Source organism: Lepus europaeus, chromosome 13 (genome assembly GCF_033115175.1).
Source record: "Lepus europaeus isolate LE1 chromosome 13, mLepTim1.pri, whole genome shotgun sequence".
Classification (NCBI taxonomy): domain Eukaryota; kingdom Metazoa; phylum Chordata; class Mammalia; order Lagomorpha; family Leporidae; genus Lepus; species Lepus europaeus.
In genome coordinates, this window is record NC_084839.1 from 28485787 (window position 1) to 28510397 (window position 24611).

The 24611-nt window shown below is 43.9% G+C and overlaps 1 protein-coding gene across 3 annotated transcripts in view; it reads left to right on the forward strand.

Annotated features, from left to right (window-relative positions):
• The window catches only part of SPAST (spastin), a 66798-nt gene that overhangs the window by 2391 nt on the left and 39796 nt on the right, over positions 1 to 24611 (forward strand). The window contains exons 1-4 of one of the 3 annotated variants that reach the window (XM_062209220.1): positions 14354 to 14420; positions 16484 to 16567; positions 20599 to 20682; positions 24307 to 24402. In XM_062209220.1, coding sequence (XP_062065204.1) covers positions 14369 to 14420; positions 16484 to 16567; positions 20599 to 20682; positions 24307 to 24402 — 316 coding nt within the window. In that variant the 5' untranslated portion in view covers positions 14354 to 14368. Of the gene's footprint in view, positions 1 to 14353; positions 14421 to 16480; positions 16568 to 20598; positions 20683 to 24306; positions 24403 to 24611 lie in introns of those variants that run through there. The other 2 variants (XM_062209218.1, XM_062209219.1) reach the window with 2 other exon arrangements.

Here is a 24611-nt window from a genome sequence, read left to right on the forward strand (position 1 = left end):
TCCCCTCACATGCCAAATTAAATTAGCTCAAACTGAAACAAATTAGTTGTGTGTTCACTTTCCCCTAAAAACTGAGTTTATATTGTCATGGTTACCTTTTTTTTTAAGATTTTATTTATTTATTTATTTGAGAGGCAGAGTTACAGACGGTGAGAGGGAGAGACAGAGAGAAAGGTCTTCCTTCCGTTGGTCTCAATAACCTGAGCTGCGGCAATCCGAAGCCAGGAGCTGCTTTCTGTTCTCCCATGTGGGTGCAGGGGCCCAAGGACTTAGGCCATCTTCTACTGCTTTCCCAGGCCACAGTAGAGAGCTAGATCAGAAGAGGAGCAGTTGGGACTAGAACCGGCGCCCATATGGGATGCCAGCGCTGCAGGCAGAGGATTAACCTACTGCGATGGCCCCATCATGGTTATCTTCTAAAAGTTTTTCTTTAGCTTATTGAGAATTTTTGTGCTTCCGCCCTAATCCAGTGGTTGAAAGACAACTTGAATTGAAGTCTTTTTGTGTCTCTGCCATCCTTGACAACACAAATCCTAAGTCCAGGAGAAATTTGTTCTCCCTCTTTTCCACTGCATCGAAGTTTACGTGGACAAATAGAAATGAGTAGAATAGGCAGTCTTCAAGGCTTGTAATTCTGCGGTAAATTTATTAAAGGGCTCATCATGTCATGTACTGCCATTCCCTTAGTAATTTAGCTTCTGAACATAGTGTTAACAGGCACTCACTTTGTTTCGCCAGGTGATGTGGGTATTTCAGAATATAGTGGCCTTCATTAATGAAACATTTGGTACCTTGGAATGATAATAGTGTATAAATGTTTATCTGATGACTCTTTTGAATTTTATTCTTGTGGTATACTCAGCTTTGAAACTGAATTGCTGTAAAGCCCTTATTTTGTCTGAAGCCAAACTATTTTAAGAGAGTATAGGGGCCAGTGCTGTGGTGTAGCCTGTAAAGCCACCGCCTGCAGTGCCAGTATCCTATATGGGCACTGGTTTGAGTCCCAGCTGCTCCATTTTCCGATGCAGCTCTCTGCTATGGCCTGGGAAAAGAGTAGAAGATGGCCCATGTGCTTGGGCCCCTGCACTAGCGTGGGAGACCCAGAAGCTGCTCCTGGCTCCTGACTTTGGATTGGTGCAGCTATCGCCATTGTGGCCATCTGGGGAGTGAACCAGTGGATGGGAGACCTCTCTCTCTGCCTCTTTGTAACTCTGCCTTTCAAATGAATAAATAAAAAGAGAGGGATAGCACAGCAAATTCTGTTTACTTAATAGGATATGTGAGTTCAGTTCATTAGAACAAACATTTATTAGATACCATTAATTTGCACAGCTTTGCATTATAAATATTTGAGAAAAACACATTTCCTCTCGAGTGAAATGTATTAAGACATTTATTATGTGATGAATAAATATGTATTTTTTTTTGACAGGCAGAGTGGACAGTAGAGGGAGACAGAGAGAAAGGTCTTCCTTTTGCCGTTGGTTCACCCTCCAATGGCCGCCGCGGTAGGCGTACTGCGGCTGGCGCACTGCGCTGTTCTGATGGCAGGAGCCAGGTGCTTCTCCTGGTCTCCCATGGGGTGCAGGGCCCAAGCACTTGGGCCATCCTCCACTGCACTCCCTGGCCACAGCAGAGAGTTGGCCTGGAAGAGGGGCAACTGGGATAGGATCGGTGCCCCAACCGGGACTAGAACCCGGTGTGCCGGTGCCGCAAGGCGGAGAATTAGCCTACTGAGTCACGGCGCCGGCTGAATAAATATGTATTTTAAGTAATGCATCTGTATTTTATGTACATTTACACATTTTTCTCAGAGTTGAATTTTCTAGGTATCTTAATTTATTTTAAAATTTATTTTATTTGAAAGGCAGAGTTAACAGAGAGAGGTCTTTCATCCACTCATTCATTCCTCAAATGGCTGTAGTGGCCTGGGCTGCAAGGCTAGAACCAAGAGCCAAGAGCCTCGTCGAAATCTCCCACATGGGTGCAAGGACCCAAGCACTTAGGCCATCTTCCCCTGCTTTCCCAGGCCATTAACAGGGGGCTGGATCAGCCCGAGTCACAGGTGGCAGCCTAGCCCACTATAGATATCTTCTTTAATTTTGCACCTCCCTAGAAGAATGATAATCTAGCATATCCATTTTGTATGTTCAGAAACTGAAGTTTAAAGAGCAGATGCTGAGCAAAACCGAAAACAGAGTTTAGGTGAACAGAGTAATAGTATTACACTTTTTATTTTAAACTGCCAGGTTTTCAAATTTGGTAACTGGATTCTTGAAATAACGTAGAGGAGGGCTGGCAGTGCAGCGCAACAAGTAAAGCTGCTGTCTGCAGTGCCATCATCCCATATGTGCATTGGTTTGAGTCCCAGCTGCTCCCCTTCATATCCAGCTCCCTGCTAGTGCACGTGGGAGAGCAGTGGGAAATGGCCCAAATACCTGGGCCCCTGCACCCATGTGGGACACCTAGGAGAAACTTCTGACTTTGGTCTGGCCAAACCCTGGCCATTGCAGCCATTTGGGGAGTGAACCAGTGAATGGAAGGTCTTTCTCCCTCTATCTGTAACTCTTTCAAATAATTTTTTTTTTTATTTTATTTTAAAGAAATACATGGGGGAGAAAAGGAGGTTGTGGTAGTATTTCTTTGGATTAACTAGAACGTGACCTAACATGTCTTGCATGGCTCCTGAAGGTAGACAAGCCTGAGGTCTCCTGGAAGAATACAGAGGTAGAGGTGATCTAGGTGTGCTATGATTTCTCACATTTGTGGGACTAAAGAGTGAGGGCCCAGGGTGTGTGAGGGAGGGCCAGTTTCTCAGGATGTTGTTGGGTTGACGAATCTGTCATCAAGGAGAGAAATCATCTAAATAAATCAATCGATTTTTATTTCTTTTTGATCAGTTTAAGGTACAAAAACAGCAGGCTTTAAAAAACTAATTACCATATAGTTTGTAATTCATTATAACTCAAACTTGTGCTTTATTTAAAATGCATTACCCAAAGATGCCTGTCCCCCTCTGTTTTCAGAAAATGAGAATGGAGAGTAGAAATCAAAAGTGTCAGATTTGATAACTTTTTTACTCCTGAAAACTTTTATACACCTACCATCTTGAGAGGATTAACTTCCTACTTAAGCCTTGGATCCAATGGTTCTGCTTTAAAGTTTCCAGGAAATAATTTGATGAGTGGACATTAAAATGGTATCATACCTTTAAAAAAGTACTTTTAATAAACACAAAACATTTCTCTTCAAGAATAGTGGCCAGTGTTTGTCCTGGTAGTTAAATTCATGTGTCTCATAGGAGTGACCGTGTTGGGTTCTCAACTGCTGGCTCCTGATATCTAATGTAGACCCTGGGAGGCAGTGGTAGTCACTGAAGTGATTGTGTTCCTGCATCATGGTGGGAGACCTGGATTGAGTTCTGGTTTTCTCCCAGGCCAAGAAGCCATTGTGGGTATTTAGGGGGTAAATCCATGGGTGGGTGCTGTCACTCTATGAATCTTGCTCTGTTGCTGCATCTCTCACTGCTTATCAAGTAAATTACACTTTTTTACACAAAGAATATTTAGTGACATTTACACTAAAGCAACAGAAAAGCTGCCACTTTTTAAAAAAGATTTATTTTATTTAAAAGGCAAAGTTAGAGAGGGAATGGGAGAGGGAGAGAGAAAGAGATATCTTTTTTTTTTTTTTTTGACAGGCAGAGTGGACAGTGAGAGAGAGAGACAGAGAGAAAGGTCTTCCTTTGCCGTTGGTTCCAATGGCCGACGCGGCCGGCGTGCTGTGGCCGGCGCGCTGTGGCCGGCGCACCGCGCTGATCCGATGGTAGGAGCCAGGTGCTTCTCCTGGTCTCCCATGGGGTGCAGGGCCCAAGTACTTGGGCCATCCTCCACTGCACTCCCAGGCCACAGCAGAGAGCTGGCCTGGAAGAGGGGCAACTGGGACAGAATCCGGTGCCCCGACCGGGACTAGAACCTGGTGTGCCGGCGCTGCAAGGCAGAGGATTAGCCTATTGAGCCCCGGTGCCGGCCAAGAGATATCTTCTATTAACTGGTTCACTCCCAAATGGCTGCAACAGCTGGATCTGGGCCAGGCCAGAGCCAGGAGCTTCTTCCTGCTCTCGAATGCGGGTGAAGGAGCTTAAGCACTTGGTCCATCTTCCACTGCTTTCCCTGGCACGTTAGCAGCGAGCTGGATCAGAAGTGGAGCGAGAGCCAGTGCCGTGGCATAGTGGGTAAAGCTGCCGCCTGCAGTGCCGGCATCTCATATGGGCACTGGTTGGGGTCCTGGCTGCTTGGGCCCCTGCACCTGCTTGGGAGACCCAGAAGAAGCTCCTGGCTCTTGGCTCCCGATCACTGCAGATCTGACTGTTGTGACCATCTGGGGAGCGAACCAGCAGATGGAAGACCTCTCTTCCTCTCTCTCTGCCTCTGCCTCTGTTTAACTCTGCCTTTCAAATAAATACATAATGTTTTTTCAAAAAAAAAAAAAAGTGGAGCAGCTGAGAATTGAAACAGTGCCTATACGGGATGCTGGAGCAGCAGGTGGCAGCTTAAACTGCTTTTCCACAGCGCCAACCCCAAGGCTACCACTTTTAGGGACTTTATCCCTTGTTCTGTTTCTAGTTTTCAGTGTATATTTTTCCTAAGGTTGAGTACCGTTAAACTCTATGAATTTGTAACTGAGTTAGCTGTCCTAATAACAGTTAAGGAGTAGTCAGTAAATAGATGTTAAGTTATTGAAGAAAGATCTTCCCTAACCCTTCCTGCTGCTTGTCCTATTAATTTGTTTTGCTACACCCAGTAGTAATTGGACTTTTCTTTGCTGAAGAATAAATTGTCTACATTTCAATACTAATTTTCTTTACACTGGGCTTACTACTCCTGCAAAGCCAGTAAAGATGTTCATATGCTGATAATAGCTTTTCTCTTCTTGCTTTGTGAATTATTAACAATTTTTTATTCTAGACATTCTCTAGAATAAAACATCTATGAACAGAATCACATTAGCAGCCATTCATTTTGGTAATTAAGAAAAATCTGAGAATCTGATTTTTATTTTTTATTTTTTTATTTTTGACAGGCAGAGTGGACAGTGAGAGAGAGAGACAGAGAGAAAGGTCTTCCTTTGCCGTTGGTTCACCCTCCAATGGCCGCCGCGGTAGCGCACTGCGGCCGGCGCACCGCGCTGATCCGATGGCAGGAGCCAGGTGCTTCTCCTGGTCTCCCATGGGGTGCAGGGCCCAAGCACTTGGGCCATCCTCCACTGCACTCCCTGGCCACAGCAGAGAGCTGGCCTGGACGAGGGGCAACTGGGATAGGATCGGTGCCCCAACCGGGACTAGAACCCGGTGTGCCGGCGCCGCAAGGCGGAGGATTAGCCTAGTGAGCCGAGGCGCCGGCCGAGAATCTGATGTTTTTAAAAAAGATTTATTTATTTGAAAGGCAGAGAGAGATCTTCCACCCAGTGATTCACTTTCCAAATGGCTGTGATGGCCAGAGCTGGGCCGATCTGAAGCCAGGAACTTCTTCCAGGTCTCCCATGCTTGTTCAGGGGTCCAAGCACTTGGGCCATCCTCTACTGCTTTCCCAGGCCATAGCAGAGAGGTGGGTCAGAAGTAGAGCAGCCAGGACTCCAACTGGCTCCCAAGTGGGATGCCAATACTGCAGGCGGTAGCTTTACAAGATATGCCACAGTGCTGGCTCCTTTATGATTTATTTAGAGACAATGAAATGCTTTGCCAGCTACTTAGGTATAGTACAGACATGCTGTATTTATTCATACATCTTTACTGTTCCACTGCTGATATTTTATGATAGGGTGAGAATTAACTAGTATTATTTGTTTTTTCTTTTAAAATCTATTTATTTGAAAGCCAACAGTTTTAGAGAGGGAGAGACAGTTTTCATTGCTGGTTCACTGCCCAGATGGTTTCAACTGCCAGGGTTGAGCCAGGCCCAAGCCAGGAGCTTCATCTGGGTTGCCCACATGGGTGCAGGCCCAAACACTTGGGCCATCTTCTGCTTTTCCCAGGCCATTAGCAAGAACTGGGACACGAACTGGCATCTATATGGGATGCTGGCATTGCAGGTAGTGGCTTTACTTTATCCTGGCCCTTAACTGGTATTGTTAGTGGGCTTTGTCAGTGATCTCCAGTCAGCGATTACCAGGTATGTACCTGTAGTTGAATAAGTGGGGTTTGTAGGCAGAGTAGGCATTATGGGGAACTATGGTGCATCTTAGGAAAAGTGTGCTAAAAAGATATTAGAGGTTTTGGGCTCATATTTGTAAGAGGGTTTAAGGAACCAGGATTTTGCTCTGGATTGGATGGTGTCATGAACTGAGTGATTTTGTAAGTATCTTAAATCCCATCTAGAAAGAGGGAAGATAAAAATGAGAGCTAGAGCTCTAATTGGTTTAGAAGCAGGTGCCATTAGCTGGATGAGGGGGATGTTTGGTATTTCATGGTTTGGATAGTGTTAATATTTTATATGTGTTTAGACAAAATTATGGAGTGGTCTTGTTCCATCATAGAGATTGACCTTACCTGATTTTGATACTCTGTGAAATTGTGCAGTAGATCTCAGGCAGTGAGTACCAGTCAGCCAAGCCCTGTATAATACTACTGGCCCAGCTCCTAGATATTGGGGACTGGTTTTTTATTTTTCTTTTTTAGCTTTGAGTGTCTAATTTTAACCCCTTTTGAATTACAGTACTTCTTATCCAAATTTACACTTTATTTTTATAGGTTGAAGGGCTTTTTGTTTTGTTTTTCTTTTTGTGTATTTATTTGAGAGACACACTGAGAGAGTGCTTCATCCACTGGTTCACTGTGCAGAAGCCCACAACAGCTGACATGGAGGTGAGAACTGAATCCAGGTCTCATGTGGGTAGCAGGAACCAGCTACTTGAACCATCTCACTGCTGCCTCCAGTGGTCTGCATTAGCAAGAAGCTGAAATCAAAAGCCAGAGCTAAAGATCAAACTCCGGTACTCTGAAGTATGTTGCAGGCATCCTCATCATGAGGCCAAAAGCTTGTCCCTAGATTGACATTTGGTTCTTGATCATACAGAATTTTGGGAAGTTACTTTCTTTTCTGAGATAATGTTTCTAAAATGCTTAGTTCCTACACATGATTGTATGTTGGAGGTCCTCAGTAAATGGGAACTATATTGTTATTTTTTTAAGTTGACACTTAACTGTTTTAAAAAAATGTATTTGAAAGGCAGAGAAAGAGACCTTCCATCTGCTGGTTAACTCAATAGCCAGGCCTAGGCCAATCAAGGCCAGGAGACAAACTCTATCCAGGTCTCACAAATGGGTGGCAGGGACCCACGTACTTGAACCATCATCTGTTGCTTTGCAGGCACCAAAGCAGGAAGCTGGATCAGAAATGGAGAATAGCCAGGACTCCAAACAGGCACTTGAGCATGAGATGTGGGCTTTTGAAATAGCAGCTTAACCCACTGTGCCACAACCCCAACCCCTAAATGATTTTTTTTTAAGATTTACTAATTTTACTTGAAAGAGTTAGGCAGAGGCATGGAGACAGAAATCTTTCTTGGGGCTGTCGCTGTGGCGTAGTAGGTGAGGTCGCTGCCTGTAGTGCCAGCATCCCATATAGGTGCTGGTTTGAGTCCCAGCTGCTCTACTTGCTATCCAGCTCTCTGCTGTGGCCTGGGAAAGTGGTGGAAGATGGCCCAACACTTTGGGCTCCTGCACCTGTGTGGGAGGCCCAAAGGAGGCTCCTGGCTCCTGGCTTTGGATCAGTGCAGCTCCAGCTGTTGCAGCCAGTTGGGGAGTGAACCAGTGGATGGAGGACCTCTCTCTCTCTCTCTCTGCCTCTCCTCTCTCTGTATAGCTTGGACTTTCAAATAAATAAATAAATCTTAAAAAAAAAAAAAAAAATCTTTGCTCTTCTGGTTCACTCCAAATGGCCTTGATGGCCGGAACTGGGCTGATCTGAAACCAGGAGCCAGGAGCTCCCTCCAGGTCTTCCGTGCAGGTGCAGAGGCCCAAGCACCTGGGTCTCTTTGACTGCTTTCCCAGGCCGTAGCAGAGAGCTGAATTAGAAGAAGAGCACCTGAGTCTCCAGCTGGCGATCATATTGGATGCTGGCAGTATAGGCTGCGACTTTACCTGCTATGCTATGTCACCGGCCCCAGCCCAAATGATTTCTATACATGGGTTTCAGACCTTGCAAGTTAAAAGGGAAAATAAGCCGGCGCCGCGGCTCAGTAGGCTAATCCTCCGCCTTGCGGCGCCAGCACACCGGGTTCTAGTCCCGGTTGGGGCACCGATCCTATCCCAGTTGCCCCTCTTCCAGGCCAGCTCTCTGCTGGGGCCAGGGAGTGCAGTGGAGGATGGCCCAAGTGCTCGGGCCCTGCACCCCATGGGAGACCAGGATGAGCACCTGGCTCCTGCCATCAGAACAGCGCGGTGCGCCAGCTGCAGCGCGCCTACCGCGGCGGCCATTGGAGGGTGAACCAACGGCAAAAAGGAAGACCTTTCTCTCTGTCTCCCTCCACTGTCCACTCTGCCTGTCCCCCCCCCCCCAAAAAAAAAGGGAAAATAAATCTTTACTGTAAAGATTTATTTATGTATCTGAAAGGCAGAGTAACAGATAAGAGAAACAGATCTTCTATTTGCTAGTTCAATCCCCAAATGTCTGCAACAGCCAGATATAGGCTAGGTCAAAGCCAGGAACCAGGAATTCTATCATGGTATCCCACATGGGTGACAGGGGCCTAGATACTTTGGCCATGTACTACTTCCTTCCCTGGCACATTTGCAGGAAGCTGGATTGGAAGCAGAATAGCGAGAACTCAAACCAGTGCTCCAATATAGTGAACTGTGAGAGATTAATCAGGAGCTATTAGGAATTAGTGCCACAACTAGTTATTAAAAAAACATTACTTATTTATTTGAAAAAATTAGGGAGAGACAGAGTGAGATCGTCCATATGCTGGTTCACTTCTCGGACAGCCATTGCAGCTGAGGCTGGCAGGGGCCCAAGCACTTAGGCCATCCTCTGCTGTTTTTCCCAGGCCATTAACAGGGAGCTGGATTGGAAGGGGAACAGTGGAGACTGGAACTAGCTCCAGGTGGTGGCTTTGCCTGATAGGCCACAATGCTGGCTCCATCTCTCTCTCTCTCTCTCTCTCTTTTTTTTTTTTTAAGATTTATTTATTTTGTTGAAATGCAGTTACAGCGAGACAGAAGCCAAGAGAGAGGAAAGGAGGGAGGGAGGGAGGGAAAGAGGTCTTCCATCCTTTGGTTCATTCCCCACATGGCTGCAATGGCTGGAGCTGAGCTGTTCCAAAGCCAGGAGGCAGGAGTTTCTTCTGGGTCTCCCACATGGGAGCAGGGGCCCAAGGACTGGGCCATCCTCTACTGCTTTCCCAGTCTGTAGCAGAGAGCTGGATTGGAAGTAGAGCAGCCAGGACTCAAACTGGAGCCCATATGGGATGCCGGCAATTGAGGTGGCAGCTTTACCCGCTACACCACAGTGCTAGCCCCCTCTCTTATTAATTAATTTACTTATTTTTAAATATGTATGTATGTGTGTGTGTATTTGAAAGGCAGAGAGATGGAGGTCTTCCATCCCTGCCTGGTTCATTACCTAAATGGCTGCAAAGTGAGGGTGGTCCAGGCTTGAAGCCAAGAGTGAAACTGAATCTCAGTCTCCCATTTGAGTAGCAGGAACCCAAGTACTTGAGCTGTTATCTGCTGCTTCTCAATCCTTTAGGAAGCTGGATGAGAAGTGGAGTAGCTGGGATTTGAACTAGCACTCAAGTTTGGGGTGCTGATGTCCCAGGCAGCTGTTTAACCTGCTGCGCTAGAACACCTCATCCACACTTACTTCTTTTTTTTTTTTTTTTTTTTTTTTTTTTTTTTTAAGATTTATTTTATTTGAAAGAGTTAGAGAGTGAGGTCTTCCATCCACTGGTTCACTCCCTAGATGGCCACAACGGCCGGAACTCTGCCGATCAGGAGCCAGGAGCCAGGAGCTTCTTCCAGGTCTCCCACGCGGGTTCAGGAGCTCAAGGACTTGGGCCATCTTCTGCTGCCTTCCCAGGCCATAGCAGAGAGCTGGACAGGAAGTGGAGCAGCCAGGATTAGAACCGGCGTGTATATGGGTTCCTGCGCTTGAGGCCAGGGCTTTAACCTGTTGTACCACAGTGCCAGCCCCAACTTAATTCCTTTTAAATAGGGATATTGTTAGTGCATCCATTGTTAGTATGTGTAACACCCACGTACTTGAAAAAAATTGTGGAAAATGGAATTTAAAATGAGGTTTTTTAATGCAAAAACAGTTTTGAAACTCATGCATCATTTTTTCTCATAAAATGCATTTCCCATTACTTTATTGAGGACTCTTCATGCATAAATTTGAAAGTTTTTTTTACACCAAAGTAACTTATCTTCTAATTGCATCTTCCATGGACTTTTTCAAGTTCCCTTGTACCTAAATAAAATAATGCACAATTATGGAAAATGAAAATGTTCTCTAATCTTTTTTTAACATAGAAAAAAACATTTTTATTTCATTTCATTTGAAAGGCAGAGAGAAGTACAGAGATCTTCTGTTATCTGACTCATTCTCCAAATGTCTGCAGTAGCTAGGGGCTGGGCCAGGCCAAAGCAGGAGCCTGGAACTTCATCCAGCTTTCCCACTTGGGTGGCAGGAACCTAAGTATTTGAGCTATTATCTGCTGGCTTCCAGATGCACATTAGCAGGAAACTAGATTGTAAGTGGGGGAACCAAACTTAAACCCAGTGTCTTTTTTGTGTGTGTGTTCAACTCAGTGTCTTGTGTTTATTTTCATTATTTGAAAGACAGAATTACCAGTTACTTGAGCCATCAGTGTGCCTCCCAGAATCTGCAGCATTGGTAAACTAGAGTCAGGAGCTGGAACTCAGAATTGAACCCAAGCACTCTGTTGTGGGATATGGCTATCTTTTTTAAAGATTTATTTTTTAAATTTAGAGGCAGAGTTAGAGAGAGAGACAGGGAGAGACAGAGATCTTTGATCTGCTGGTCTGCTCCCTAAATGGCTGCAATAGCTAGAGCTGGACTGATTAAAAGCTAGGAGCTTGTGGCCGGCGCCGTGGCTTAACAGGCTAATCCTCCACCTTGCGGTGCCAGCACACCGGGTTCTAGTCCCGGTTGGGGCGCCGGATTCTATCCCGGTTGCCCCTCTTCCAGTCCAGCTCTCTGCTATGGCCCGGGAAGGCAGTGGAGGATGGCCCAAGTGCTTGGGCCCTGCACCTGCATGGGAGACCAGGAGAAGCACCTGGCTCCTGGCTTTGGATCAGCGCAATGCGCCAGCCGCAGTGCGCTGGCCGTGGCGGCCATTAGAGGGCGAACCAACGGCAAAGGAAGACCTTTCTCTCTGTCTCTCTCTCTCTCACTATCCACTCTGCCTGTCAAAAAAAAAAAGCTAGGAGCTTGGAGCCTCTCCCGGGTCTCCTACATGGGTGCAAGGGCTGGAGCACTTGGGCCATCTTCTGCTGCTTTCCAGGTATATTAGCAGAGAGTTGCTTCAGCAGTGGAACAGCCAGGACTTGAACTGGCTCTCATATGGGATGCCAGCGCCACAGGTGGAGGCATAGCTACTACACCACAGTGCTAGCCCTGTGTTTTTTTGTTGTTAGCCATTTATTTATTTATTTATTTGAAAAGTGGAGTTAGAGAAAGAAATCTTCCATCTGCTGGTTCACTCCACAGATGGCCACAATGGCCGCAATGGCCAGGGTTGGTCTGGGCTGAAGCCAGGAGCTTCTTCCTGGTTTACCACATGGGTGCAGCCGCCCAAGAAGTTGGGCCATCCTGTGCTGCTTTCCCAGGCACATTGGCAGGAAGATGTACTGGAAGTGGAACCGCTGGGACACGAATTGGTGCCCATATGGGATGTCTGCATCGCAGGCGGCAGCTTAACCCACTGTGACACAGTGCTGGCCCCTTCATAGGCATCTTCACTCTCAGGCTAAATTCCCACTCCTATATTGGATAATTTTTTATAGTAGCCATCCTAATGGGCAGGAAGTGATCCCTTCTTCTATTCTGGTAGTTTACACTGTTTTGGGAAGTAATTATTCCAGAACAGATGTCTTTAAAAAGGTTTTTGTTTGATTTTTTTAAAGATGTATTTATTTATTTGAAAGGCAGAGTTAGAGAAAGAGAAGGAGGATTTCCATCTGCTGGTTCACTCCTTTGATGGCTGTAATGGACAGAGCAGTGCTGATGCGAGGCCAGGAGCTTTTTCCCATCCTCCTACATGGGTGCAGGGGCCCAAGAACTTGGGCCAGCTTCTGCTGCTTTCCTAGGCCGTAGCAGAGAGCTGGAAGTGAGCCGCCAGGACTCGAACCAGTGCCCATATTCGGGATGCCAGCACTGCAGGCGCAGATTTATCTGCTATGTCACAACACTGGACCCAAAAGGTTTTTTTTCCTCTTCTAATCTAAATTTGGTAATGAATAATTTTAGATCTGGTATTGAATAAGGCAACCCACAATGAAAACTCTTACATATAAATGTTGAAATAACTACTTTTAAAAATCAGATTTATTGAGATACATATGATAAAATTTACATATAAGGGGTGTAGTTGAGTTTTGGGAAGATTTGAGTTTTAACAAGCAGTTGGTAGCGTCCACCAGGGTGATAAACTACACCAAATGTTTCATTACCCCAGGAGTTCTTTTGCCCTTTCACCACCTGTGTTCTCACCTGCCCTCAGCTCCTGGCAGTCACTGATCAGACCTGTCTCTGGTTTGTATTCAGAGTATCGTATAAATAGGATCGTACCCCATTTAGCCTTTTGTGTCTGGCATTTTTCACTTTGCGTAATGTTTCTGAGATTCATCGGTGTTCCTCACGTGTCAGTTGTTCCTTTTCACTGTTGCAGTGTTCCAGGTGTGTATGTACCATTTGTTAATTCTTTCACTGAAGAATTGACCTTTTGGGTTTCCAGTTTTTAGCTGTTGTGAATAAAGCTGCTATAAGAATTCACATGCAAGTCTTAGGTGTTTTTGTTTCCTTTGGGTACATATAAGGAGGAGTCTGGGTCATGTGTTAAGTACATGGGTAATGTCATAATAAACTACCACATTCTTTTTTCAACTGGCTACACCATTTTACAGTTCCATCAGCAAACAAGTTACCCATTCGCACTTAGTCTAGGTACATTTTGAGGTTTCTTTGTTCTGTTTCCGCCATTCTTTTTTTTTTTTGACAGGCATAGTGGACAGTGAGAGAGAGAACAGAGAAAGGTCTTCCTTTTCTGTTGGTTCACCCCCCAGTGGCCACTGCTGCTGGCGCACCGTGCTGATCTGAAGCCAGGAGCCAGGTGCTTCTCCTGGTCTCCCATGTGGGTGCAGGGGCCCAAGCACTTGGGCCATCCTCCACTGCCTTCCCAGGCCACAGCAGAGAGCTGGACTGGAAGAAGAGCAACCGGGACAGACTCCGGCGCCCTGACTGGGACTAGAACCTGGTATGCCAGCGCCGCAGGCAGAGGATTAGCCTAGTGAGCTGCAGCGCTGGCCCCCGCCATTCTTAATTATATGAGTTAGTGGTGTCTTGTGTTAGTTTGTGGTTCCCTAACAGTGAAAGATGTTAAGCATATTTTCATGTGCTTTTTCTTTTTTAATAACATCTGCCTTTTTTTTTTTTTTTTTAAGATTTATGTATTTATTTGAAAGAGTTAAAGAGCTAGAGATAGGGGGAGACAGAGACAGGGAGAGGGAAAGGGAAAAGGAGAGGGAGAGAGCTCTTTGGTTCACTGGTTCTCTCCACTAATGGCTGCAACAGACCTGGACCAGACGAAATCCAGGGGCCTGGAATTCCATCCTGGTCTCCTAAGTCAGCAGCATCTTCGGCTGCTTTCCCAGGCCCGTTAGCAGGAAGCTGGATCAGAAGTGGAGCAGCCAGGACTCACACTGGTGCTCATATGGATGCCAGTGTTATAGGCAGCAGCTTAGCTCATTGCACTGCAGTGCTGGCCCCTCATGTGCTTCTTTGCCTTTTATGTCTTCTCTTTGGCAAAGTGTAAGTTTTGTTCTTTGCCCACGATTTTTTCCCCTTTAGTATTTTTTTAAATTTTTTTAAGATTTGGTTATTTATTAGTTGAAAGGCACAGAGAGAGAGAGAGAGAGAGAGAGAGCTCTTCAGTCCGCTGGTTCGTTACCCAAATGGCTGCAGTGGCTGGAGCCTGGCCATGTGTAAGTCAGGAGCTACTGGAGGTTTTCCTGCCTGGGTACCATGGCCCAAGTACTCGAACCATCTTCTCCTGTCTCCCCAGGCACATTAGCAGGGATCTGGATCAGAAGTGGAGCAGCTGGGATAGGAACCAGCACCCATGTGGGATGCCGTCGTTGCAAGCAACAGCTCAACCTGCTGTACCACAATGCTGGCTCCGTAAATATATTTTGTTTACTGGAAACAGTAAGGTGGACATCTAAACTGAGTGACACAAAAAACTCATACTGGTTTCTTAATGTGATTATCAAGTATTTATTGAGTAGTTATTCTCTACTAGGCAAGGGGAATATATTAGTGATATTGTAATAACTAGGAGATTATCTTATGCAAGGGGCTGGATGGTAATCAGTGTATTTAGTTAGTGATTTTTTTTTTCCAGGATGAGCAAATGGAAGAAAGAGTAGAAAACAGACAGTCATTGGGAGATAGCATTTATTCTTTTATTTATAATTTATTTATTTGAAACGCAGAGTTAGAGGGAAGCAGAGAAAGAAATCTTCCAAACATTGGTTCACTCCCCAAATGGTCACAGGGTCCAGGGCTGGGCCAGGCTGAAGGCAGGAGCCAGGAGTTTCATCTGGGTCTCCCACATAGATTAAAGGGACTCAAGCACTTGGGCCATCTTCTACTACTTTCTCAAGAGATTTAGCAGGGAGCTGGACTGGATGTTGTATAGCTAGGACTCCAACCAGAGCTCAACTGGGATGGTAGTGGTCTGGGCCGGCCCAGAAAATAGCATTTCTTCTTTTTGAATGTATTTATTTGAAAGGTAAAGAAAAGCGGTGGGGGAAATATCTTCCATCTATTCATTCACTTTCTGGATGGCTACAGTAACTGGAGCTGGGCCAATCTAAAGCCAGGAGCTTCTTCTGGGTCTCCTTATGTGGGTGCAGGAGCCCACGCATGTGGGCTGTCCACTGCTTTCCCAGGCAGATTAGCAAGGAGCTAGATTAGAAGTGGAGGAACTAGAATTCAAACTTGTGCCCATATGGGATGCCTGTGTCAAAGTTGCAGCTTTACCCACTGTTCTACAATATCAGTCCTGAATTATTATTATTACTATTTTTTGACAGGCAGAGTGGACAGTGAGAGAGACAGAGAAAGGTCTTCTTTGCCGTTGGTTCACCCTCCCATGGCTGCTGTGGCTGGTGTGCTGCGGCTGGCGCACCGCGCTGATCCAATGGCAGGAGCCAGGTGCTTCTCCTGGTCTCCCATGTGGGTGCAGGGCCCAAGGACTTGGGCCACAGCAGAGAGCTGGCCTGGAAGAGGGGCAACCAGGACTAGAACCCGTGGTGCTGGCGCCACAGGTGGAGGATTAGCCTGTTGAGCCGCGGCGCTGGCCTAGTCCTGATTTTAAGAAGACTTATTTTATGTTGTTGAGAGAGTAATGATGCTTTATTGATTTTGAAATTCAAATAGTACTGAGGAATGACAAATTTTTGTTTTGTTAATTGGGTCCATGAGCTGTTAAAAAATGAGGAACTTGGTTTCTACCTTTTCCCTATTATATCTTAGTATTAGCCACTTCTAAGGCATTGCAGAGTCTAAGGACAAGAAAATAATTTTCAAAAACAATGAGATTGTCATGTAAGTGTCCTTTTACACAGAATTATCTGTGCTTATATGCCTTTAGATTATGCTCAATTTTTAGATTTTTTAAGCTAAACTTAGAATATGAATTAATGTTGTAAATAAGTCATTTGGTTAGGAAAAATAGGAATGTATTGCTCAATATCACATTTGTAATTCTGTGTACCAGTTCTCATGATTCAATCATTTGTTAGATGAAAGCTTACTCTAGAAAGTAAAGAACAAGGAATACATTACATCAGATTTGAATATAATTAGATAAACAGTGCTTTTTTTCTCATTACTGAAATCGTGTTAGTTTTCCAACAATAAATATATTTAAAAGCTCATTTAAAATAAATTTTTCTTAAATAAAATTTCTTCCTCTAACAGCATTTTAGTATCAATATTTTGAGATGATAAGCATAAAGGGACTTAGAGCTATAAAATTTTGAGAAACACTATGATTATATTCCTTCTTCTAGAGATTTATGTACACATTAAGATGCTAAAAGTACTAACAAGTCAGACAGTGATGTTTCTCAGACTTACTTGATCAAACTTTATGTATCAGCAGCATGTTTTGGGAAATGTGCAGTCTACTTTTTATGCTTATGATATATACAAATATTATTTCTGTTTTAAAGCAGGACAGAAGGAACAAGCTGTGGAATGGTATAAGAAAGGTATTGAAGAACTAGAAAAAGGAATTGCTGTCATAGTTACAGGACAAGGTAAAGTGATATTTACATTTGCTTATAACCATCCCAGATTGTATAGTTGTCCCCCTTTTTTCAAGAATAGTATGTTCCAAGACACCCAGTTTGTGAAAACAGATATTACTGACCTAGCTAGACTGACACCAAGATAGTTACTAAGTGACTGGCAGATGGGCAGCACATATACTGTGCGTATGTGCTGGACAAAGAAGGGGATGATTGACGTCCCAGATGGGACAGACTAGGATGGCCTAAGACCTATCACACAACTCAGGCTACAATTTGTAACATAGGAATTGTTTATTTCTGGAATTTTCCATTTAATATTTTTGGCCCATGGTTGACTTCAAGTAATAAATAGCTGATAAAGAAAAGTTATATTCATCTGATTGCCCTAATATAAGATCTGTTTTTTAGATTTATTTATTTATTTGAAAGAAATAAAGACAGGGAGAGACAGAGAGATCTTCCATCCTCTGGTTCACTCCCTAGATGGTCACAACAGCCAGCACTGGGCCAGACCAAAGCCAGGAGCTTCTTCCAGGTCTCCCACATGGGAAGCAGGAGCCCAAGCACTTGGGCCATCCTCTGCTGCTTTTCCAAGGCCAGTAACAGGGAAATAGAGTCAGAAATAGAGCAGCTGGTACAGGTCCAGTGCCCACATGGGATGTTGGTGTTCTAGGCTGTGGTCTTACTATTATGCTATGCCGGCTCCAGATCTTTTCTTTCTTTTTCTCCCTCCCCCCCTTCCCTTTCTCCCTTCCTCTCTTCCTCCCTCTCTCTTTCTCCTTTTTTTTCTTTCTTTTCTTCTTCATTCCTCCCTCCCTTCCCCCCTCCCTTTTTTTTAAAGATTCATTTATTTTACTTGAAAGTAAAATTGCAGAAAGAGACAGAGAGAGGTCTTTGATCATCTGGTTCACTCCCAAAGTGGCCAGAATGGCCAGAGCTGGGCTGATCTGGAACCAGGTGCCAGCAGCTTCTTCCAGGTCTCCCATGTGGGTTAAGGGGGCCAAGGGTTGGGCCATCTTCTACTGCTTTCCCAGGCCATAGCAGAGAGCTAGCTCAGAAGTGGAGCAATTATTACTGAAATTGTGTTTGTTTTCTAACAGTAAAATATTTAAAAACTCATTAATTTAAAATAAATTTTTCTTAAATAAAATTTATTCCTCTAACAGCATTTTAGTTGTTAAGTGGAGCAGCTGGGACTCGAACGAGCACCCACATGGGATGCTGACACTGCAGGCAGCAGCTTTTTTCCTGCTATGCCACAGCACTGGCCTTCAAATCTATTTTTCTTAATAAAAATATTTAAACGTTTAACATTTGTAGGCTTATATTTAGTGTTTTACCTCCTCTAAAATGAAATTATAGCCAAATATGCTCAGGCTTGATTGTTTTGGTTATTACTAGTATATTACTTGTGTCCTCTTTGCCCTACTATTGGTGATCAGTCTGATGTTTTAAACCTATTTTTGATACTAATCCTTTCCTTAATATGGAAGGGAAGGAATAGTTGATCCATAAACTCCTTTTGTACTTGTGGATAGTGTTCTTGGTTATATACTAAAACATTACTATTAATGTTTTATTTTGATTGACAGTTGGCATTAAAAAAAATTTTTTTTTAAATCTATTTGATGGGGCTGGCACTGTAGCGCAGGAGGTTAAAGCCCCAGCCTGCAGCGCCAGCATCCCTTATGGGCACTGGTTTGAGTCCTCGCTGTTCGACTTCTGATCCAGCCCTCTGTTGTGGCCTGGGAAAGTAGTAGAAGATGGCCCAAGTGCTTGGGCCCCTGCACTCACATGGGAGACCTGGAAGAAGCTCTTGGCTTTAGATTGGCTCAGCTCTGGCTATTGTGGTCATTTGGGGAGTGAACCAGCAGATAGAAGATGTCTGTCTGTCTCTCTCTCTCTCTCTCTCTCTCTCTGACTCTACCTCTCTCTTTAACTCTGTCTTTCAAATAAGTAAAATATATCTTAATTATTTATTTGAGAGGGAGTGAGCGAGCACTGGTTTACTTCCCAACTGCCTATAACAGATTGGGCTAGGTCAGGCCAATGCCAGGAGCTGGGTAGCAGATATTCAATTGCTTGAGCCATCATGGCTTCCTTCCCTCATCTACATTAGCAGGAAGCTGGAGTGAAGTGTGTATCAAACACAGGCACTCTGGTACCAGATAAAGGGGTTTCAACCAGTATCTTAAATAGTAGGCAAAACATTTGCAACCTCATAGTTGGCTTTTCCAAAGTGAAGCAGTTTTTGCTCATCCATACTTTCCTATCACATCAAATTGAAATTAGAGAAATACTATCTTTAAATGTGCTCTTTAAAGATGTAATGATTTGTTTGAAAGGCAGAGTGTGAGACACAAAAAGAAATGTTTAATCAACTCGTTCCCTCCCTAAGTGGCTTTAACAGCCAAGTTTGGGCCAGGCTGAAGCTAGGAGCTAGAAACTCCATCCTGGTCCCCTGCATAGGTGGCAGGGTCCAAAGTAGTTGGGTCAAATTCTGCTGCCTTCCCAGGTGCATGATCAGGAAGGTAGTTCAGAAGCAGAACAGCTGGGACTGGAATCTGCATTCAGATATGGGATGCTGGTGTTGAAAGGGGCAGCTTCTGGCAAAGCGGGTAAAGCCACTACCTGCAGTGTTGGCATCCCATATGGACACCGGTTCGAGTCCTGGCTGCTCCACTTCTGATCCAGCTCGTTACTGTGGCCTGGGAAAGCAGTGGAAGATGGCCCAAGTGCTTGGGCCCCTGCACCTGCATGGGAGACCTGGAGGAGGCTCCTGGCTCCTGGCTTCGGATTGGCACAGCTCCAGCCGTTGCAGCAGATTGGGGAGTGAACCAGCGGATGGAAGACCTCTTTCTCTCACTCTGCCTCTCCTTCTCTCTGTGTTACTCTCTGATGTTCAAATAAATAAATCTTTTAAAAAAGGCAGGGGCAACTTAACCTACTATTAGCAAGGTGGCCATGTTACTCTTTTGTGGGTATAGATATGACAGCAGTATTAATAGCTATAACCAAATTTATGCAGGCACAGGAAATGATAAGCCTTACTACTGCAGTCTGACTGATAGCATTAAGTTGGCACTTAGTATAAAATGCATCCCAATATTAAGTATTTTGAAATGTAAGGGAAAAATATCTTAGGCTCTGTGAAATATTTGTGAACTAAATATAATACTACAATAGACCTGAAACTGTCAAGAGGAACTGTAACTGATTTTTTTTTTGTGGATATTATTTGAAAATAATATTTTAAAAATTTCTTTGTTAAGACCTTGACTCGCCCTGAGAATAATTGGGGTGATATTTTTCTTGAAAGAATTACTTAGGGAAATGTGCATTTTTTAAAGGATTTATTTTATTTATTTCCAAGTCAGAATTACAGAGAGAGGATAGAGATTAAAGAGGGAGAGGGAGAAAGAGAGATCATCCATCTGCTGGTTGAATCCCCAAACGGCCTTATCGGTTAGAGCTGGACCAGGCTGGAGCCAGGAGCTTCTTCCAGGTCTCCCACATGAGTACAGGGGCCCAAGGACTTGGGCCATCCTCTGCTACCTTTCCAGGCACATCAACAGGGAGCTGGATTGGAAGTAGAGTGGCTGGGAACCAGCACCTTCATGGGATGCTGGCACTACAGGCTGCAGCTTAACTTGCTGTGCCACGGCACAGGCTGAAACGTTGCTTTTTTTGTTTGTTTGTTTTAGAGATTTATTTATTTATTTGAAAGACAGATTTACAGAGAGGCAGAGACGGAGAGAGAGAGAAATCTTCCATCCACTGGTTCGCGCAATGGCTGGATCTGTGCCGATCCGAAGTCAGGAGCTTCTTCTGGGTCTCCCACATAGGTGCAGGGGCCCAAGGACTTAGCCCATATTCTTTTGCTTTCCAGGCCGTAGCCAAGAGCTGGATTGGAAGTGGAGCAGCTGAGACTCAACCTGTTGCCCACATGGGATACCAGCACTACAGGCGGCAGCTTTACTTGTTATGTAAGCCCTGAAACATGGATATTTTAATAATTTTCTTCCTTTTTCTTTTAGGTGAACAGTGTGAAAGAGCTAGACGCCTTCAAGCTAAAATGATGACAAATTTAGTCATGGCCAAGGACCGTTTACAGCTTCTAGGTATCAATTAATGTATAAGTGGATATAATAAGTCTGTTTGAATATACGTGCTTGAAATGCATTTCTAATCAATCTTTATTTGTACATAGAAATAGATGGATTTTTGAAGACATGGCCTAGGCTTGTTTATTTTTTAAAAGTTATTTTATTTGAAAGGCAGAGTTACAGAGAGGCAGAGAGATAGAAGTCTTCGATCCGCTGGTTCACTCCCCAGAGCTTGGCTGGAGCTGGGCCGATCCAGTGCCAGGAGCCAGGAGCTTCTTCAAAGTCTACTACGTGGGTGCGGGGGCCAAAGGACTTGGGCCATTTCCACTGCTTTCCCAGGCCACAGCAGAGATATGGATCAGAACTGGAATAGCTAGGACTAGAACTGGCACCCATATGGGATGTCAGCACCACTTTACTTGCTACGCCATGGTGCCAACCCCCTTATTAATTATTAAAGTTGAGAATTTAATTTGGTATTTTTACTATGTAATTAATAATTTAGTGAACTTCTTGTTAAATCAGAGTGTTAAGACATTTACAATTCAGTGTTTTTTCTAAGTTATATTTCTGTCAAATGGTTTCTTTCTCAGTATGGTTATTTAAAGATTATTATAATTTAGAAAAATCAAATGACCTGTTAGCTACCCAAAAAAAAAGAAAAAGCTCAAAAGTATATTTTATCAACCTATTCTGGAATAAAAAACTGCAGTGCTTTATGCTTTGTGTAAAAAAAGGTAACTGCTATTTAACCTGTTCCAAATTATGTGGTAGTACCATAAACCAAGCATGGTGCTTGCTTGTGGGAACTTTGAAATGAAAATGTAAAAACTGAGTCCCTATCATGGGTGCAGCGTAGCGTATGTACTTTATATACTTTGTTCTATTTAATCATTAAGATCTCAAGAAACTGAAGTTAAAACAAGGTCATATCACTGTTAAGTGTTGAAGCAGTGTATAGGTCAACTAGCATATAGATTAATGACTTAAGTAGAAAAAGTGAGTGCGGTAGCAGTGCTGTAGACTGACACAGAAAGTCTCAGTGCTCCTCTCTTGGACTTTAGGTGCTAGACCCAGATTTTTTTTAATGTTTGTTTTATTTTCATCTATTTGAAAGGTGGAGTTACTGAAAGAAAGTTGATCATTTGATCAATGTTCGAAAGGCAGAAACATCAGGAAGAGAGGGCAGAGACAGACTTCCCATCTGCTAGTTCACTCCCTAAATGGCTGCAGTGGCCAGGGCTATAGGCAGGAGCTTAGAAGTTCATTTGGATCTTCCATATGGGTGTCAGTGGCCCAATTACTTGGGCCATCCTCTGATCCTTTCCCAGATGCGTCAGTAGAAAGCTGGAATGGAAGTGGAGCAGCTGGCACTCAAACCAGTGCTCTGATATGGAATGCCAGAGTCTACAACTTAACTTGCTGTGCCACACTTGCTTCTGGTACAAAACTTTAAAGGTTCAAGTATGAACAAAGTGTGTCCCAGCCACCCACTTTTTTTTTTTTTTTTTTTTACAGGCAGAGTTAGACAATGAGAGAGAGACAGAGAGAAAGGTCTTCCTTTTCAATTGGTTCACCCTCCAAATGGCCGCTACGGCTGGCGTGCTGTGCCAATCCGAGGCCAGGAACCAGGTGCTTCCTCCTGTTCTCTCATGCGGGTGCAGGGCCCAAGCACTTGGGCCATCTTCCACTGCCTTCCCAGGCCACAGCAGAGAGCTGGACTGGAAGAGGAGCAACCGGGACAGAACCGGCGCCCCAACCGGGACTAGAACCCAGTGTGCCGGCACCACAGGCGGAGGATTAGCCTAGTGAGCCGCGGTGCTGGCCCAGACACACCTTCTATTACCAGTGTCTGTGGGTGTTTTTTTTTTTCAGAAGTAGTTTTTATGTATACAACTGTCTGTGTTTGGTAAACAAATGATAGGAGACGAACACAGAGTTCTGTGGCTTATTCCACTCTGCCTTCTTGTTTTTACTTATTTTTTAAAGACATTTTATTTATTTGAAAGGCACAGTTATAGAAGTAGAGAGAGACAGAGATCTGTCTGCTGATTCTCTCCCCAAATGTCACAGTGGCTGGAGCTGGACAAGACTGAAGCCAGGATCCTGGAACTTCATCCAGGTCTCCCACATGGGGATCCTTTGCTGCTTTCCCAGGTACATTCGCAGGGAGCTGGATCAGAGAAGGAGCAGCCCAGACTTGAACCTGCATTCGTATTGGATGCTGGCTTCGCAAGCTGAGTCTTAACCTGCTGTGTCACACTGCTGGCCTTCATAGCTTTTATTTTTTGCCTGATGTATGTTAGTTCATGTAATGAAATACAGTATCTCTTCAACATTCATAGTTTCTTGCAGTGCTGATTTTAAAAAGTACTGTTTTGTTCCTTAGATGTCCTTTCTCTTTTTCTTTTCAAATCCTTCAAAAGCTAGTGAGCTCATAGCCTACTTCACCCATAAAGCTTTCTCAGTTGTGTCTCTTATTTTTTGTGCTATGAAAATTTTTTCTTTTTTCTTTTTTTTTTTTTTTTTTAATATATTGTTGGGGTCTACATTGTGGTGTAGCAGTTGTGATGTAGCATTGCTACCTACAATGCCAGCATCCCAAGTGAGCACCACTTGAGTAATGGCTATTTCACTTCTGATCCAATTCCCTGCTCAAGTACCTGGGAAAGAGTGGTGGATGGCCTAAATCCTTGGGTCCCCAACACCCATGTGGGAGACCCAGATGGAATTCCTGGTTCCTCCTGGTCCAACTCCAGCTATTGGAGCTATTTGTTGAATGAACCAGCAGCCAGAAGGAAGACCTCTCCGTCTCTCTGTCTTTCAAATAAATAAATCTGAAAAAATACATTTTGTGTTGTAGGTTACCAGTTACATTTTTCAAAAAGATTTGTTTTATTTGACAGTTACAGAGAAAAGTAGAAACAGAGAGATAGGTCTTTTTTCCATCTGCTGGTTCTCCCCTGAAATGGCCACAATGGCTGGAGCTAGGCAGATCTGAAGCCAGGAGCTTCTGGGTCTCCCACATGGGTGCAGGGGCCCAAAGATTTGGAGCGTCCTCTGCTGCTTTTTTATGTGCATTAGCAGAGAGCTGGGTCAGAAGAGGAGCAGCCAGGAATCAAATTGGTGCCCATATAGGATGCCAGCACTGCAGACCATGGCTTTAACCCACTGCACCACAGCGCAGAGACCAAGTTACCAATTACATTTAATAAGTAAGTGTCTGTGGTAGAGACCAGATAAAGTTATTTATGTCCATGATACATTCCAGCATAGTGGTTTTTTATGTGCATTAGCCTACTTCACTAGGCTACTTCATTAGGCTACTATGTTAACATAGTAGATATTTAGTAACTATTTGCTGGTAATAATAGTAATATGTGGGTATCTCAAGTTAGAAGACTTGCATAGGGCATATTTTGAACACACCTGTTACCTTGTTAATTTTTGTTATTTTCATGTCTTGTTTTCTACTAATTATATTTTTAAGGAGTATTTTTATAGATGCAAACTATAATCATGTAACAACACTGTAACACCTTGCGTAACTTTTTATTTTCACAAGCACATTTTATTTCTTGATTATATATTTTTTCTTTTTATTTATTTTATTCTTTTTTAACTCCCTTTGTTGCATAGAGAAGCTGCAACCAGTTATGCAGTTTTCCAAGTCACAAACGGATGTCTATAATGATAGTACTAACCTGACATGCCGCAATGGACATCTCCAGTCAGGTGAGTTTAGGTTACTAACATGTAAAATAATGAAGCTTGCATGCAAAGTACAGCCATTTTTACCTGACAGTATTAATTTGACTCTGTAATGGTAGATTTAATTTTTTGTTTTTACAGGACTGTGTTGGAAATACAGTATCTCAGTCATTTCAGTGTACAAACACAGAACAAATAAGCACTTTCTAAAGTGCTTTATTTGCATGTTGTAC